The 17,720-nt window shown below is 29.4% G+C and overlaps 1 protein-coding gene and 1 long non-coding RNA gene across 2 annotated transcripts; one reads left to right on the top strand and one right to left on the bottom strand.

Moving 5' to 3' along the window:
- Positions 1–7,604: 7,604 nt before the first annotated feature.
- Positions 7,605–8,950, bottom strand: LOC123922050 (F-box/kelch-repeat protein At3g06240-like; the record flags this gene model as incomplete). The annotated part of the gene is made up of 1 exon (XM_045974794.1): positions 7,605–8,950. A coding segment is annotated over exon 1 (1,335 nt), but the record flags the coding sequence as incomplete, so codon positions are not given.
- A 4,359-nt stretch (positions 8,951–13,309) lies between these two features.
- LOC123919531 lies at positions 13,310–13,958 on the top strand. The gene is made up of 2 exons (XR_006813237.1): positions 13,310–13,500; positions 13,594–13,958. It is a non-coding gene; the product is annotated as an uncharacterized LOC123919531 (long non-coding RNA).
- The last annotated feature ends 3,762 nt before the right edge of the window (positions 13,959–17,720 follow it).

The following is a 17,720-nucleotide window of genomic DNA, read 5'->3' as shown; positions in this document are numbered from 1 at the left end:
TAGGCCCCGTATAAATTACAAAAAAATAAATCATGTCTCTTAATATATACATAAAAATATAGACTCGTGTGTAAACTTTTCTAAAAAAAACCCCCCAAACAAACAAAACAAAGTTAAAATAATCTCATAATACCCATAGTAAAATAAATATGAAACAAAAATACCCTAAAAAAATTATTTGAATATATCTTATATTAGTTAATTTAATTTCCACATCAATATCCTCCAAATAAAATAAATATAGAACATCGTATAAATTATTGGAAAAAAAAAAAAAAAAAAAAAGTCCCCATGAGCTTAGCTCAATTGGTTGGGACATCAGCATTTTATATGCAGGAGCCAGGGTTCGAACCCTGGACACTCCACTTATCCATCTTTAAAGGTGGAATTTCAAGCCACTAGGCTACCTGACCAAAAAAAAAAAAAAATTATTGGAAAAAAATATGTCTTTGTGTTAATACATGAATAAAAATAACGTATTTATTTTAATATATTTTTTTTGGTATTAAGTAGTATTAACACTCTTGTTCTCATGGAAGAATTCACTGATAATTCACAGTTCGACTATCAGGTAAGTATAGCCCCAAAGTAATACACGTGCAAAAATATATGCGCATGTAAATTATAAATACAAAAGTCTCACGTAAATTATAAAATAAAAATAGATTTCCGTCTTAATATATGAATATAAATATATAATCTTCATATAAATCAACAAAAAAAAAGTTATATATAAATAACAAAAAAAATGAACACAAACCCGATAAAAAATACAAAAAATAGATCAATGTATAAATATATGAGTAAAAATATAAAATCTCGTATAAATATCTTAAAATAAAGCCCCCAAACAAGAGTGTTAATACTACTTAATACCAAAAAAAATATATAAAGTAAAATAACTATGAAAAAATAGGAAAATGCTAACTTGTTCCCTTAAAATTAATGTAACACATATAATGATTTAAATAAAAAAATATTTTATTAAAATTCATGCGGTTAATTCAAGTTTAAATTTTCATAAATAAAATGCAGAAAAATTTATTATATAAAAAAAATGCACAAAATTGAAGAGAATATTTTGATATTTGGATTCTTTAACATGTACTCTAAGAATTAACATGACCCAAAAAATTAGTCACAAATTGCGGACATAATTTTTTATTATTTAATCGTACACATTAATAGTCTACACTAATTTAATTGCGCGACATAATTTTTCTAATTTTGAGTTTTTAAGAGACTTGGGGTTGTTGTTGTTTAACTCCAGGAACACGATATACTGTGATGAGATCCTCTTCTTCTACTTTTCTATTATATGACTTTATTGGACAGTGCGAGTGTTCCGATTTTAGCATATCTTATGCCTTGATTAATAAAACCACCTTATGTAATAAAAAATTATCATAAATAATGCATTCGACACAAACATTGAAATTAAAAAAAAGTCATACATGTCTACATCATAAATCAAATTACATTACATTGCAACAACTGAACATAAATCTCCAAAACGTAAAAGTAGCAAATTGAAAAGACAACAAAACTAAAAAATGTAAAGAATTATTCTTCAATGTCTTAAACCCATGCCTTAGATGAGTCCGTTATCATTCTACCAAACAGGTCTACATATAAAATAGATTTAAAAATTAAAATGAGTAATATGAATTTACGATAGAGAAATCGTTTACCACCCCAAGCTTTTACTAATCCCTTAATTTTTGAAATTGCCTTAATTTATGAGTTTCTATATTTAACATTTCCAAAAATATATTGCATTACCATATTTTCCAACTATTTTAAATATACTACGGTCAATAATTATATACTACTACGGTCAATTTTTTTTTAATGTATTCAGAAAAAGAAATTAGTGTTGCTATAATTATTTATAAAAAATATTTCATTTAAAAAAAATATATTTCGATTTAATGTACCTATAGTTTTTTTTTAAAAAAAATTATTAAAAAACTTTTATTTACAATATAAAAATTAAAAACCTTTTCCTTACAATATAAAAAATCATTTAGATAAATACTTCTTTTAATTAGTTTTTTTATTTTATGTCAAAGATTAATACAAAATTATTTAGAGGATTTTATTTTATTCTTTGAATTCGAATTTACTATAATTATAGAGATTGATATTTCCATTTTTATTAAACAAAACGTGTGGCTAATTCACGCCCAAATAAATATATTTCAATTTCAAATTCATTTTTTTTATTTGCTGAAAAAAATGAGCTAGTAAACATTTATTAGAATTAGAATTCTTTGAATTGTTGCCTTATATGATTTTAATTCATTCTATTTTATTGATGAGTAAATCAATTAATTAATATCAATCAATTAATTGATATTATGAATATAGAAATGAAAAATGTATTTGCATTAAAAATATGCTAAAAACGTATTTGCTTTAATTGGTTTAATAATCTTATTAATAGAAAATATGCTAAAAATATATTTGTAGTACAAATAAGCAAGTGCAACATAATGATATATATGGTAGTGCCAAAATAGCCTGTAGTACAATTTTTTTTTGTTGCATTATAAATAAGTATAGTTTTTTTTTTTTTTTGTGTATGTCAATTTTCATGACTTGTTATTTGGTCTATTTATAAAATTAAAAAATACAGCATGCTTTAAAATAATAAAATAAGGTTCTTTATTTTTTATTTTATTTTTAAAAAAGTTCCTTATGATTTGAAGTGGAAGTGGAGATGTTTAAATGACTCGGATCTCGAAATTATAAAACAACACTAAAATTGTGTTTTGTTAGTAGTTTTATGGACTAAATTGATTAATACAATTGAATTAATTGATTGTAAATCACATGTTTCGGTCTATTAAATGTCGCGTAGATGATGGTGGTCAGTAATAATTAGCTTGTAATTATATGTGATAATATTTTGGTACCGAAAAATAAACTTGTTTTTTTAGAAAAAAAAAAACTTGTTATATATGCAAATTTTTGTAAAAAAAATAAATGCAAATTTCTATCATACTCCCTCCATCCCATAATATAAGGAAAAAAAAAAAAATTCACACTTATTAAGAAAAGTGGAATATGATGATTTGAAGTATGATTTTTTGTGTTTTTCTTAAAATAAGTTTCATGGGAATATGTAAAAAGAATTTTTATTGGTTATTTATTATTGAGGAAAGAAGAGAGAGTAAATTAAATGCAATTTGCATTTAATTTTATGAGAATAAATAAAAGTAAATCTTGAAAATGATAAAAGTTAGTTTTTTTTGCTTATAATTTTGGACATAAAAAAGTGATTTTTTTTCTTCTTATAATATGGGACGGAGTGAGTAGTTGAATGTAAAGAGAAAACTTTCAATCAAATATTAAAGAGGAAACCTTTTTTTAAGGCACCAAAGAAAAAAAAATGCCAGAAATTGACCGATATACACAAAAATAATTTTATTAATTAATATTTGACAACAAATGTGGTTTAGTTTTTTATTTTGATAGGCAAAATCAAAATAACATGCAGGAAGATGTACTTCAACCCATTACAACAAATGATTAACAATGAAGACAACTAATATGATTATTACACTATCAAAAAAGAATAAACACTATTAGCATCCAAATTAAGAAGTTAATTTGAGGCCCCACAAAATGTTCTCAATATTCTTGCATTGTCACATGAAAACAACTTTGTTTCTCGTGTTTCATATCTTTCTTTATGATCACATTCCTGAAAAATAGAAGAAGAGAGAATGATCAACAAAATAATAAAATAAAGAAGAAAAAGTTGAAGAAAATTATAAAGACAACAAATATGATTGATAAAAGAGAGAATAAATTAAAAATTCAAGTAATTCAAGTAAATAAATAACAATGAAAATAACTAAGAGAAATAACCAAAAGAAAAGATTTGAAAAATTGTGAGTTGTAGTATTCACACAAAGATCATATATATATATAGAGAAAAAAATGGAGATATGAATAATTTTGTCTTTAATATGAAATTAAAATCATTAATAACAAATATGACCAATTAGTCAAAATAATAAATTACATGATTCATCAACAATCAAAAACATTCATATATTATCACATCTTTTTCAAAAAAGAAAATTCCATGATTCTTTTTTTTTTTGGTCAAGCCATGATTCATTTAAAAAAAATATAAAATATTATTTTCACGTTTTTTCATTTTGTTTAAATCATTTCATCCACAAAAATAAATAAATAAATAAAAATTGGTTTTTAAAATTATTTGAAGTTAGTCAAAAAAACAAAATATTTGAAGTTGAAATAATAATAAATGAAATATTTTTATTATTATTTTTAAATCGAATATTTTAATTAATTAGAATTATTTCATTATGAATTATTTCCTTTTTAAGTAGGCAATTTAATATAAAGCATATTTCATTCCTTTTTGAAATAAGGCATATTAGAATATTACTGTTTTAAAAAAAAGAATATAAGGCATATTCCATTTTATTATAAAAAATTGAATGTTTATGGAAAAAATTGGACAGCACGGGGGAATGTTTATGGAAAAAATTGGACTGCTATATTGAATGTTTATGGAAAAAATTGGACAGCTATTATTTTTCAAAGTAATTATGGTCATTTTTCAAAGTAATTGGACAACTATTGAATGTATATCAACATTAAATGTGAGGAATAAGGTTGAATAAGGAGAGGAAAGAGAAAGACAAATAAGTCTGGTTTATTACATATTATAGATTATAGATTAAAAAGAAAATATTACAGAGATTAAATCCCTATAATTCCAGAGTTAAGCTCCTCAAAGAAGAGATGGTTCTCTCTTTGCCCAAAACCTTTCGGTTCCTAACCGAAAAGATTCTCAATAATCCCTCTCTTCACTTTACCTCACTATATAGTATATATACTACTAAGAGGCATAACAAAGTTGCCAACTCAGCACATCTCATTTGCTAATTACTCATAAAACCTCATTATACTCTTTATTACATTAATAGCCCTTTTCCTATATTACTCATACTTGGTGTAACACCCTAACCCATACTACCCTTAAAAACGTAATTTTAAAAACTTTTCAAACAAGTGTAAAGGCAGAGTGCCACGCGGTAATTAAAACACAATCATACACACAGAGCATCATGAAACTTAACATGAAAAGCAACAGCGGATTCCAATCAAACCAAGCATGCATATATATACATATATATATACATAAGCCATATTCATCCCTAAGGATGTCACTTATACAAGAACTAGCATATCAAAAAGGTAACACCGATATACGATGAAAGCCAAGCGAAAACCCCGACTCGATGTTACATTACCAGAGCATTTACTATTTACAAACTCTAGTCAAAAGCTAGTACTAAGAGGAGTAATCTATGCTAAGTCTCCTCACCAAAAGGTACTTCAACACCACGCTAAAACCGCAGTCTAAACGTCGGCACCGTCCTCAGCCTGAATATCTGAACCCCCAAAGGTCCAGCAAATAACACAAAGCAGAGAGTTAGAAAACATAACCGCATATCATACGAGTATAAGAAAGGTCTTACACTTTCGAACTACATCATACATATTCTAACTCACGTCAAAACATCGCACCAAACAGTTATCAATTAATAAAGTTTAGCACAGCTCAGCCAGATAATGTCACATACCATTTATCAAATATATGCGCATTTACCCTAATGTATCTAATGCCAATCATTCTATGTCATGTCATCCCTAGACACAACTAATGCATGTGGTACCAATTGCCTTTTACCCCTCATGGATAAGTTAAACAGTTTTACATCTTGCCGGATTGTTCGGAACTTACCAAACCTTCATATCCCTCATGGATAAGTTAAACAGTTTTATATCCTGCTGGATAGCAGCTCTAGATCTTATGGATTCATCTAATCCGATCCTCGGCTTCCTTATGGACTCAAAAATCCATTTAAATCTATTGGAACCCTAGTTTCCAATTCAACATATATATATATATGAATGCATGTATGTTTACACATATCATCAATATGATATTTCTCCAGCTCGAAGCTGCTCATTATGAATGCGGGAACACAATCCTAACACATTCACTTAACATTACAATTTAATGTCAAAACATCACATTGCTCACTTTAAGCTACAACTTATTGCATACACGTTTATCAATCATTTAACGATTAACAATAAGCATTAACAGCATCAACATGTATCAACAATCATGTAAGGATACTCTTAAACCATGTTACAAGTGCCTAGTTACACTTATGAACACTTATCAAAATTGCAGGTTCAGTACTGTTCGCTAAGCGAATCCGTAGCGAACAGGTAGCGAACTTATTCGCTAAGCGAAGCTCTATTCGCTGTAGCGAACTACATCAGAGGATTACAGGTACATGGCGAACAGGTAGCGAGCTGGTGGCGAACTTATTCGCTGCAGCGAGCTACTGTTCGCTAAGCGAACTACATCAGAAAGAAAATCTGTTCTTGAGTTATCTAAGGCGGTTTAACCTCAAATCAACTCAAAAATTCATCTAAACATGTTATAAATTCATATAAACTGCCATTTCAAACATATATGGTATCAAGGAACATTAATCATCCCTTCCAAACATCCAATTACCTCTAACAATCAAAATCAAGCCAATTACTTGAGTTTTAAGCAACTTTCATAAACTTTCCAAAAATGATCCAAACACATACATATTCATCATGGAATCAAGCTAGTGATTAACACATACAAAGTGATGATGAAGAACATCACACTCACATACAAAAGCTTATCAAAAGTCTAAAAGAAATTGAGTGGGAGAGTTCGGGAACGGAGACATAGACAATCTCCCCTCTCCTTACCACTCAAGAATCATGAATTCTAATCTCTTACCTTAAGTTTGGTGATGATCCAAGCCTTCTCTTGCTCAAGCTTTCTCTCTTGATCAAACCCTAGCCCTTGTTCTATGGTTTTGCTCTTGCTCTTACTCACTCAAAGTTCAAAGAAAATGAATTGTGAAACTATTCATAAGTTTGACTTGCTACTTATACTACTTCTCATGGTCATGAACCAAGCCCAAATGGCTTAGGCCCATTGCCTCTCACGCCCAAAAGCCCAAAACAATGGTTCTCGCGTCTAATAACTTACGTTCGGCTAAATAATTATTCGTCGCTCACTAAAATAATAAAAGCCAATCAATAAATAAAATAACATTTAATAAAATATACGAATACGAAAAATGGGTCGTTACACTTGGTCTCTATCAATACACACAGGGACGGATGCATGTAGGGGCTGGCTGTGGCTATAGCCACACCAGAATTATTGTATATATATGTATAACTACTAACATTATCACAGTTATTCTTTTGGCTTAGTGGTTATGTATCCCCCATTTACTCAAGGGTCCTGAGTTCAAGTCCTATATAGGTTGTTTTTTGGCTTTTAATTTCTTTTTCTTACAAAGAAATTGCTGCTTTGTTGCTAGTTAACTAAAAAGAATCAAGAATAATAGTTGTGGTAATTTTTTTTATAAAGAAGTGATCAATATATATATATATATATATATATATATATATATTTATTAGAGAAATTAAAATATATATATATATATATATATATATATATATATATATATATATATAAAGAAGTGATCAATGTAATTCGTAACCCACAGCCACCAAATTCTATTTGTAGGTCTAATTTTCACTATTTGATTGTCTATGCAATTATAGACAAATGCCAAACCTCCTTCATCTGTTGCGAATATAAACGTATGACCATTCTTAGAAAGGTACAATGGCAAAAAATTCAACGGCTCAAAAATATACTTCCGGCCTCTTGGAAAGAAAGTCTCATATCTAATTCTAAACAATTGAACCCAAGACTCTTGAACTCCAAAATCTTTCATTTTCCATATAACAAAGTGACTTCTCTCAAAATCATGACCAAAACAGAGACAATTCATCAAAACCACAATCTTTGGCTGAAAACGTCGTGGTGGCACCTCAACAAAACCGCGAGGAAGCATCATCTGAGTGTATGACTCGGTTGAGAGATCTAGCGAAACAATCACATATTGTTCAACAGTAACACCTTTAAACCAATCAGGTTCATTATACGACCCAAAGTAATTGCGAAGGGCCAACCAATTAATAGTACCACTCAAATATACACCATTGTTATACACACCACTGTTCTTGTCATAGTCAGACCAGTATAATGGAAGCACAGGGAAACATTGAATGTCTCTCCAAGAATTATCCCCCAAGGTGAAAACTTTCACCACACTTTTTGGATTATTCATACCATTTTGCTTCTCCTTCTCCACTACATGGAACGCTACCACCTTATAAGTTCCTGCTGAATTATCATAACCAAAAGAGTACTTTACACAACACCCACAACGCTGACGGCAAACTGTTGTAGTAAATTCAGACACCGTTCTCATAGCCGGATTCCAGAAACAAAGACAGTCAGTAGTACGGTAATAGAATGAATAATAAATAAAGCATATCAATCCATTACATGAACCAATAACCTGTCCCCTTCCATTTAAATAATAATTGTTCAATCTATCATGGAAAGGACTATCGTGAAGTTGAGTAATCTTTGTTTGAAGCAAATCAGGAATGGAGAGAGTTACAAAACTGGTTTCTTTCGAAAAATCGGGACGCCAGAATTGTGCTACATGTGGATTTCGTGATGATTTCTTGAGATGCATTTGAACGAAGTGAGGATCGGTGATGATAGTTTTGAAGAACTTATTCACGCACCTGAATTTCATTAGAGTTTTCACTGGGAGCCAGGAGATGATTTCTACAATCAGTTCGTCGGGGAGGATAATCGGCGATGCAGAATTAGGCTCACGCAACGTCAGCATAGCAAAATTTGGCAGACACATCATCCACCGCGTTAAAGCTAAATTTAGCTGACGCAACACCCGCCGACGAGGCTTAGCTTCGACTGGGAAGTGCTTGTCGTTCATGTTGAACCCTAGCAGCCACCAATGCGAAACACACGATTTGAACTTCTCTGTTTATATATATAGGTTTTTGGCTGATAAACAATGTAGTGTAGCGTGAAACTGTTGCCCAATATTAAGATTTTTTTTTACGCAATATTAGGAAAATTTTTAAGAACCAGCGAAAAATCCTCAAAGTTTGTTTACAATAAGATGTGATCGAACCCATAACCTATATAATGTACTACTCAAAATCTCTCACCAGTGGACTAAATCTAATTGCTTAAGTTTGATTTTTATTTTACAAAAGAATAAGATCCTCAAAATTATTTACTAAACATATATTTTTTTTTTTTTACCAAATAGCGGGTTGGGTTTGTCAAAACCAAAACTCAAATCACATCTACTCTGGATTGGATCCGGTTAAATAACTACAATAAATTTCCTTCCACCCCTACAAAAAAAAAATCAATTTTACCCTTTTATTATATTTGACTTTACCCGTATAATATTTTCGGTATTGAGTTTTTTTTTTTTCCAAAACACATGAACCAAGTTTTTCGGTAATCAAAATATAAACCCAGAACACTTCAAGGAAGATTTTCGGACACATCAACTAAGTTTTCCGGTAACATTCACAACTACAGATTTTTCCAGTGATCAAATTATAAACCCATAGTACTTCAAGAAAGTTTTAAGAATACGTGAATTAAAAGTTCCGGTATCATTCACTAAAACAACAAATTTCATTTCACTTTGTAAAAAAACAATGAATTTAATTTATATACACTGTCAGTGTAAAATTATTTTACATGTGCATTCAATAATATACCAACACATGATGTGTCACATTCATTAAATAATGTGACAACACATTATTGGATGCGTGTGTAGAAAAACATTACATCGACAGTGCAAATATTCTTGCATGGTTAAGTTTAAAACCACCAACGCCATATATTCTCGCAAAGAAACAACCTTTGAGTGATTTAAGGAAACCCGTTTGTTTTTTCTATGAATTTAGCACAACCCATTATCGAGTACCATTTAGAAGGAAGAAACCAGACACTAAGGGTGCGTTTGATTTGCTAAAAAACAGGAGACCAGACAGGATAACTTTGTACTCTGTTTGATTTGAAATTGGTTATGAGACTGGACAAATTAGGTAGCAAGGGACAGGACAAAAACAAGATTTTTTGTCCCTCACTAAACCACATGACAATTTTTTGTCCACAATACAACTATAAAAAATACGAAAATACCCATTTTATTTTCGAATATAAAAATATTATCGTCTTATATCTTTCCGGTACATGTTTGTCCTGTCCTGTATTATCTTGTTCTGTTCTGTACTGTTCTGTCCAATCCTTGCTGTTTTACGAATCAAACGTACCCTAAAAGGTTCCGGTTTGTGATTCATTTTTAATTTCGGGAAACTTAATATTTTGTGGGGATGAAGTAAAATGCTAAAGTGATAAAATTGGAAAAGCAATTAGTTCGTAGGGTGGAAGGAAGGAAATTTATTTCAATAACTACTCATTTTATCATTTAACGAGGTTGGGTAAACTCATTCATTTATGGTACAATTTATTTTCACTATTATTTTAGCATTATAAAATGATAATATCATTATTATTTTTTTCATAGAAGTAAACTTATTTTCACTATTTTTAAAAAATGATATATTTTTAACATCACTATTTTTAAATGACGAAAGAAAGCTGAAGAGTGGAGACTCGAAGGGAATAATTAGAATATTCGTTGAAATTGTAAAGTTATGAACGCATATAACTTGTTTTGGAAATTGAATTTATCTCATAGGTTTTTCATGAATTTTCGCCGAGATAAACTTTCTCTTACAGATTCAGATGTGGTTAAGAGGTGCCTATGAATTACGATTCACGATTCTGTCATTCGATCTCTGTTTCTATGTTTTTATGTATTGATTTGTGATTTTGGTGTGTGAATGAAGGGAATTGGAATCGATCTCGAAGAGACTGCTTCGGAGTAACGCAACGAAGTTTGAGTTTCAAGTGGAAGACTTATGGATATTATTATCAATTCACTCTACAAAGTTATTTTCCTTAGGGAACTTATTTCAAATGGGTAATCGTTGCATTTTGATTTTTATATACGAAATGGGACTTTGTATTGATCAGAAATGAGTTCTATATTGTAGGCATTAGACAAGATTATCCCTAACTATTAGTTATCGTATCAGCAAAAGATCAATTTCGGCCGATTCCAATTGGACATACTCAATATGAATAGTTCTCCCTATGTATGTATCCATGCAACATGTATTGCCATCACATAAAATAAAATTCTTTATGAAAAGAAAGCGCTCTTAGTTCAGTAGAACGCGAGTCTCCAAAACCCGATGTCGTAGGTTCAAGTCCTACAGAGCGTGAGACCATTCTTCTCTTCTTAGATTGATCAGGTTCCACTCAATGACAAGGAGATTTTAGGTGAAGGTGACAATGTCAAGCTTGAAATCCAGGTTAGCATAGCTAAATATTTAATTTAAGCATCTATTTATAGCATCAGCATATTATTTTTTGTAATGATTGTTGCTAGTAATTTAGTGTTAAGATTTTATATGGAACATGTTTGCTTGCGGTCTTTGTTGAGAAAATTCATTGGCTTTGGGTCCAGTGAAATAACTATCCGTTTTAGCATTGAATTAGCTTTGACTAAATGATGAATTATCATTTATCAGAATACCAAATAAAAATGGTGAATTATCAAATTTGTCATAAAAATAACTCAACCTTTTAGTATAAGAAAATGATAATATCATTATATTTTTTATATGGAGAATGTTAATTTGTGCCCTTAAGGGCACATGTTAAGAAGATAAATGTGGAAAAAATTTATTGAACTTGTGGTGTATTCAATTATTTAAACATTAAATTCTTTGTATCATTAAATACTATATTTCTATTTTTAGGTAAATTAACATGTGCCCTTAGGGCACAAGTTAACATGACCCTTTTTATAAAAGTAACTTATTTTAACTATTTTTGAAGAATAATATTTTTTTAACATCACTATTTATAAATGAGAAAAGAAAGCGGAAGAGTGAAGACTCAAAGCGGATTATTAAAGTATGCATTGAAATTGTGAAGTTTTGAATAGTAATGATTTTTTTTTTGTTACAAAGAGTAATGATTTTGTCGGTAAGAATTTACGCATACAACTTATTTTGGAAATTGAAGTACCGAACTTTAGAATTTTTTCTTTTATTGATCAAACAAAAAAAATAAAACATTTTATATTTATGTAACCATAGTGCTATTGGGTCGTTGAATTTTTTGGGTCGAATCCGATTTTATCTATACCTTTTTTTTCATTTTGAAATTCATATCCTCCTGATTATCCTGCCCAACTCGTTTTTTGAATTGAATTGGGTGAATTGGACCTGGTGGACTAGGTTTGCCTAACTTATATACAACATAAACTTGATACAGTAACTGCAAAAAAGCATAGGAATCATCCCTAAAAGACAAAAAAATTGGGCGGGATACAGAGTAACCACACAAAAGTGTAGGAATCGTCTCTAAAAGGTAATACAAAACAACCAACCTAGGTATGAAATCCAACGGACACAACCAACGAAAATATGATAAATATATAAATCCAAACACGAAGTAAATGAATACACACCACATGCACACAATACAATGAACCCAATTTTATATAGTTTAACTTCATGAAAATTAGTTTTGGTGTGTGTTGTGTTTGTGTTTGCATAGAATGAAAATCCATTTAACTCTTCATTGCATTAGTTTTAATCTTATTGTGTTTTAGATATAATATTATTTGCAATTAAAAGAAAATAGCATTCTCTTTTATTGAGAATATGATTATATTGAAGTGTAAATAATTTTTATATCAATATTAATTATTAATTATATTCTTTAACGTAAAAAAAAATATTCAATTATATTCTAATTTGATAAAAAATTGAATCAAATTAATAATTTGTAAACTGATTTTTTTAAAAAAATTAGGTTAATATACACTAAATGAAATTTAACATATAACAACGGCGAAGTTATGTGGGTAAAGGTCAAAAAACCGTGGAAATAGACTGTATATGTCTACTATAATATGGTAACCAATATCGTTAAACCTTATCTATCTTAGAAAATTGTTTTATAAAAAAAAAAAAAAAGACAATTGAATTTATTTTTTCTTGTGCTTTTTGTTTCAATTTAAATTTTATTGTTTTTCAGTTTTTGACTTTAAACTTCATAAAAGGCTAGACATTAAAAAATAAATAAAAAATGAAATGTTGCCCTTATCGATTGAGTGAGCTAAATAGCCAAAAAAAAAGAAAGATTAATTACCTATGATAATTTTAATAATGACTCTAATTCTAAGAAGTTTTTTTAAAGATCTATATAAGTACAACAAATTGAATCAAATAAACAAAACATAGTACTTTTAAAATATAAAGTGATCAATACATTTCTATCTGTTGTAAGCTTAATTAGGAAGAAAAATATGGCTGAAATTATAAAGTTTATTTATTTAATGATCTTCTTTATTTCCTTATCTTATGTAGTGGTTGAAGTTGCTGGTAAACAATTGTTTGAATCCTTTTGAACTATGTTGTTTATCTTATACAAAATAATTCACCACTTTTAATAATATATATTTCTTTATATTACAGGATCACAGGAAATGGATTTAATTTGCCAATTTAGCAGTGATTGTGAAAAATTTAAGTGCCATGGTCTTACGGTTCCAACATGCATTACTCGTCATTGTAGATGTTGTTATGTAATGAAGCCCATAGGATATGAATGAAAGTAATTCTATTAGTAGTGAAATGAAATTGATGGTAAAACAAACAATATGTTGAAGGACTTTGTGTAATGAGGCAGCTATAAATAATTGTAATAATTTGGATTAGTCGGTCCTAAGACCGGATACCATGTTTTCAAAAAAAATAAATAAATAATTGTAATAAGGATCTTTGTTAGTCATGCATGAATTGGGAAGTTTAAATAATATTATTGAAGTCTCATCAATCAATTTGGTCTCTCATAATTTTTTCACATCACATTAATTCTTAACTTAAAAAGAAAGTTTATCTCAAAGAGGTTTCGTTAACTTTCGCTATTATAAACTTTCTCTTACTTGCCATCTTTTTCTTGAACAATGGGGCTTATTAGAAGAAAAGAGATATTGATAAGAGATATCTATAGTGATGCTGACTTTACCAAAAGACAATGTTTGAAATTGCAAATTTCATTATCCACAAATGCATATCATAATATCTATGTGCCACTAATACGAACCAAAATTACATAACAGAAACAATGAATTTAGAAAGCAAATGTTTGTATTATTACTTAACTAGTGTCCGAACCCGTGCCAAGCACGGGTAAAAATGAGACTACAAAAATAAACATTTTAATGTTAAATTTTTCATAATTATCAAATAAAAAACTTCTTAATAAGTCACTAAATAATTTTGTCTTTAAAAATGTCAATTTTTCATTTGCATACAAATTAAAATGTGTATAAATAAATAATAACTCTTTGACAAAAAAAATAAAAACTTAAATTTCCAAATAAAATTTAATTTGGACCCAAAATATCAATTTTAGAACGGATAACGTAAATTTTACTTTGATGAAAATATAAAGATCAAATATACGTTTAAATTAAGTTTAATTATAAAAAAAACTTAACACAATTCAAATAATAACTGTCTGAAACTTCAACTACAAATAAAAAATATATTAGTGAATTTATAATGCTCAAATAATTATTATGATATTACACATACTATTGTTTGGTAGATATATTTCAAAACAAAAAACATCACAAGGTTAATACCAAATAAAAAAAATATATCATCAACGGTGTTTAAAATATGTATATTTGAATAATTCATGCATCTTTGTTATATCAATATATGGTCTTATTTAAATTTTTTAATTTCATCTTCCTTTTTTTTTTTTGCAAATAATTTCATCTTCCTATTGTTTAATCCTCATTATCATATGCAATTTTGAAATTCTTGAATTCATTTGAACAAAAACATCGTTTCAAAAATATTGGTTTCATTTTTTCTAATGAACAAAGAACATGGACAAATTCCTTCAAAAAAAAATGGACAAATGAAAGTTTTTTAAAAAAAATTACATTCACAAATTTTTAATGGCCCACTTGTCAATGCCCTTTGGTAGATAATACAAAAATTTCAGTAATACTTGAACAACTTTTTGACAAAGTTGAAAATCATGAACTCTAAAATGCTAACTTTGTATTTGGGTGTTTATTGTTGCCTCAAACCAAGTGATTAAAGTCTAGTATATTATTCAATTGATGTGATCCTTATTTAAAAAAGAAAGTGAGAAATGAGCTATTTTATTATTGATAAATAATAAATAATAATATATGTTGAGACATTCCAATATGTAGTTTTCATATATTATCACTTATATACTTCGATAGGAAAAACAACTTCACAAAGGGTAAATCCAGTGACATCAATCAACCACTTAATAATACCACAAACACTATATACATATATACTAACATATAGGAACAATAGACCAAAAATGAATTCCTCATCAAGCTTGAATGTATTTGAAAATAACATCGGTGAACCCTTTGCATTGAACTTGAGAAACAATAACAGTAAAATCTAAAATGACATTAAAATCTAAAATTGAGTCATGGATAGAATAAGTTATTGCATATCTCTGAAAAAATAGTCAAGGTTGCACAAATAGAGAAATATTTACAAATCATGTTTTAAAAAAAGAAAAGGAAACAAAAGATATGTCTAAATGGTAGCATGATATGAAATCATCCTAGCCTATATATATATCTTGCTAGTTCTACCTACCGAAAGAATCACGGAACCATCTACTTTGTTTCCATGGGTGTATAGCCCATCATTGCTGAGAATTGGTTCTATTTTCAATTCAAAGACAGTGAAAAAATTAAAAAAGCACAATATACATTATCAAAGGATGAGGTAAAACAAAGGTAGATGAAGACCCAAATACAGTATATGCATAATTTGGAAATGTGTCCTAAAATAACAATATAAAAGTTACTAAATGGCGAATGATGTTATCAAATACTTGAAGCAATGAAGAAAAAAAAAATCTGGTCGCACATGTAAAGGAAAGCCAATTGGGTTTTACCTAGAGCTGTAAAAAGGGCCTTAAGGGGCCGGCCCTTTAAGGGGCGGACCCACTTATTCCTGATTATTAATTTTATTTAAATTTTAAACACAGTTTTTTTAGGGTGTCGATCGTGGACAGTGCTGATTGAAGAAAACGAGAATAAGTTCACGACACTAGAAAAATTGTTTAAAATTTAAATAAAATTAATAATCAGGAATAAGTGGGTCCGCCCCTTAAAGGGCCGGCCCCTTAAGGCCCTTTTTACAGCTCTAGTTTTACCTGCTTAGGCTCAAGAAGGCATGAATTGCACACAATATTGAGCAATATACTTCAGTGTGTAATAATGTAAAAGCAACCTTTATGAGATAAAAAAGAGAGTAAAACCAGCTGTCATAAATACTTGAAGTATCCAATTATCTAGATAAACTACATCTTCATTATTCTGTCACCTTTTAATGCTTATGTTTTTTAACAACACAACTCTGATTTCAAAGACATTCATGAACACAGACCTCCAACATGTGCATCAACTCAGAATCAGGAATTACAGTTTTTAAAAAACACTAACACAAGCATTGAATGTGTGCATGTGTGCAAAGAGAAAAATGAAACATGAGATAAAGCTTCTAAAATCATCACCTGAATGAGACCCTTCATGCGCCAGACCGTGTGCTTCATCAGTACGATTTATGGATCATCGGGATGCAATGAGCGTAGCTCCTCTCTGACAGATTCTAGGCTATCATTGTGCTCATAGGATAGTTGAACCGCTTTAATCTCTTTTGTAGCCTCGTCCAGTCTACCCAACACTGCTCAAGAGTCTCCTGCATTTGCAGTATAGAGCTCTCCGTTATATATTACGCCTACCCAACAGCAAGATCCAACCGAAGCTAGTTGTGGTTTGTGCTGCGATTGCTTCTTTACCAGAGCAAGAAATTCTTCTTCTGTTGCCAAAAATGCTTTAGTGATAACATCTGCTGACATTCCCTGATTTTCTGAAGTGAACTCTGCATTTAGATCAGCTAAGAATTCAGAAAACATATTAACCAAGTAAAGGAATAAAAAGCATATAAGTATAGGAAGGAACAAAAAATATATCAATCATTTACGTCACTATACTTGGGCTACAATTTGAGCGAGCAGGTTAAATAGATAAAATAAATATTCTGCAAAGTCAGTGGTCTATCGGCCACCAAGAGCAAGTGCCTAGCGGTGACAGTTTGAAAACAAATTTTATAACCAATGATCAAATCATTTGATCACAAAATCAGTTCATCCCGTTGAAATTAGTTACAATCCATTGGATGCCATCCACATATAATTCCATAAAGATAAAAGAAAAATATCATAAAGATCCTGAACAATAAAGACGAAAACAATCATACATTGACACAAACTGTGCATTTTAGAAATACGTGGATAAAAAATTAATCATACATGGCACTCGGCATTTTGCAAAAACAATAATTAAACCTTATCCCACCATCTATGTGAGTTACATAAGTTGAACAACTAACAAAAATCAAAGTTTCAATAAAACTATTGATAGATGAAAAGAAGAACGAAACCCTCTATAGCTAAAGATGGTAAGGGTGAGAAATCAAGTTATGCCAATTAAGACCACCACTCATGGAATTTGAATCATTTT

The sequence above is a fragment of the Trifolium pratense genome, linkage group LG4, assembly GCF_020283565.1.
Source record: "Trifolium pratense cultivar HEN17-A07 linkage group LG4, ARS_RC_1.1, whole genome shotgun sequence".
NCBI lineage: Eukaryota > Viridiplantae > Streptophyta > Magnoliopsida > Fabales > Fabaceae > Trifolium > Trifolium pratense.
The sequence above is the reverse complement of the archived record's forward strand: the minus strand, read 5'-3'. Positions and strand labels throughout refer to the sequence as shown.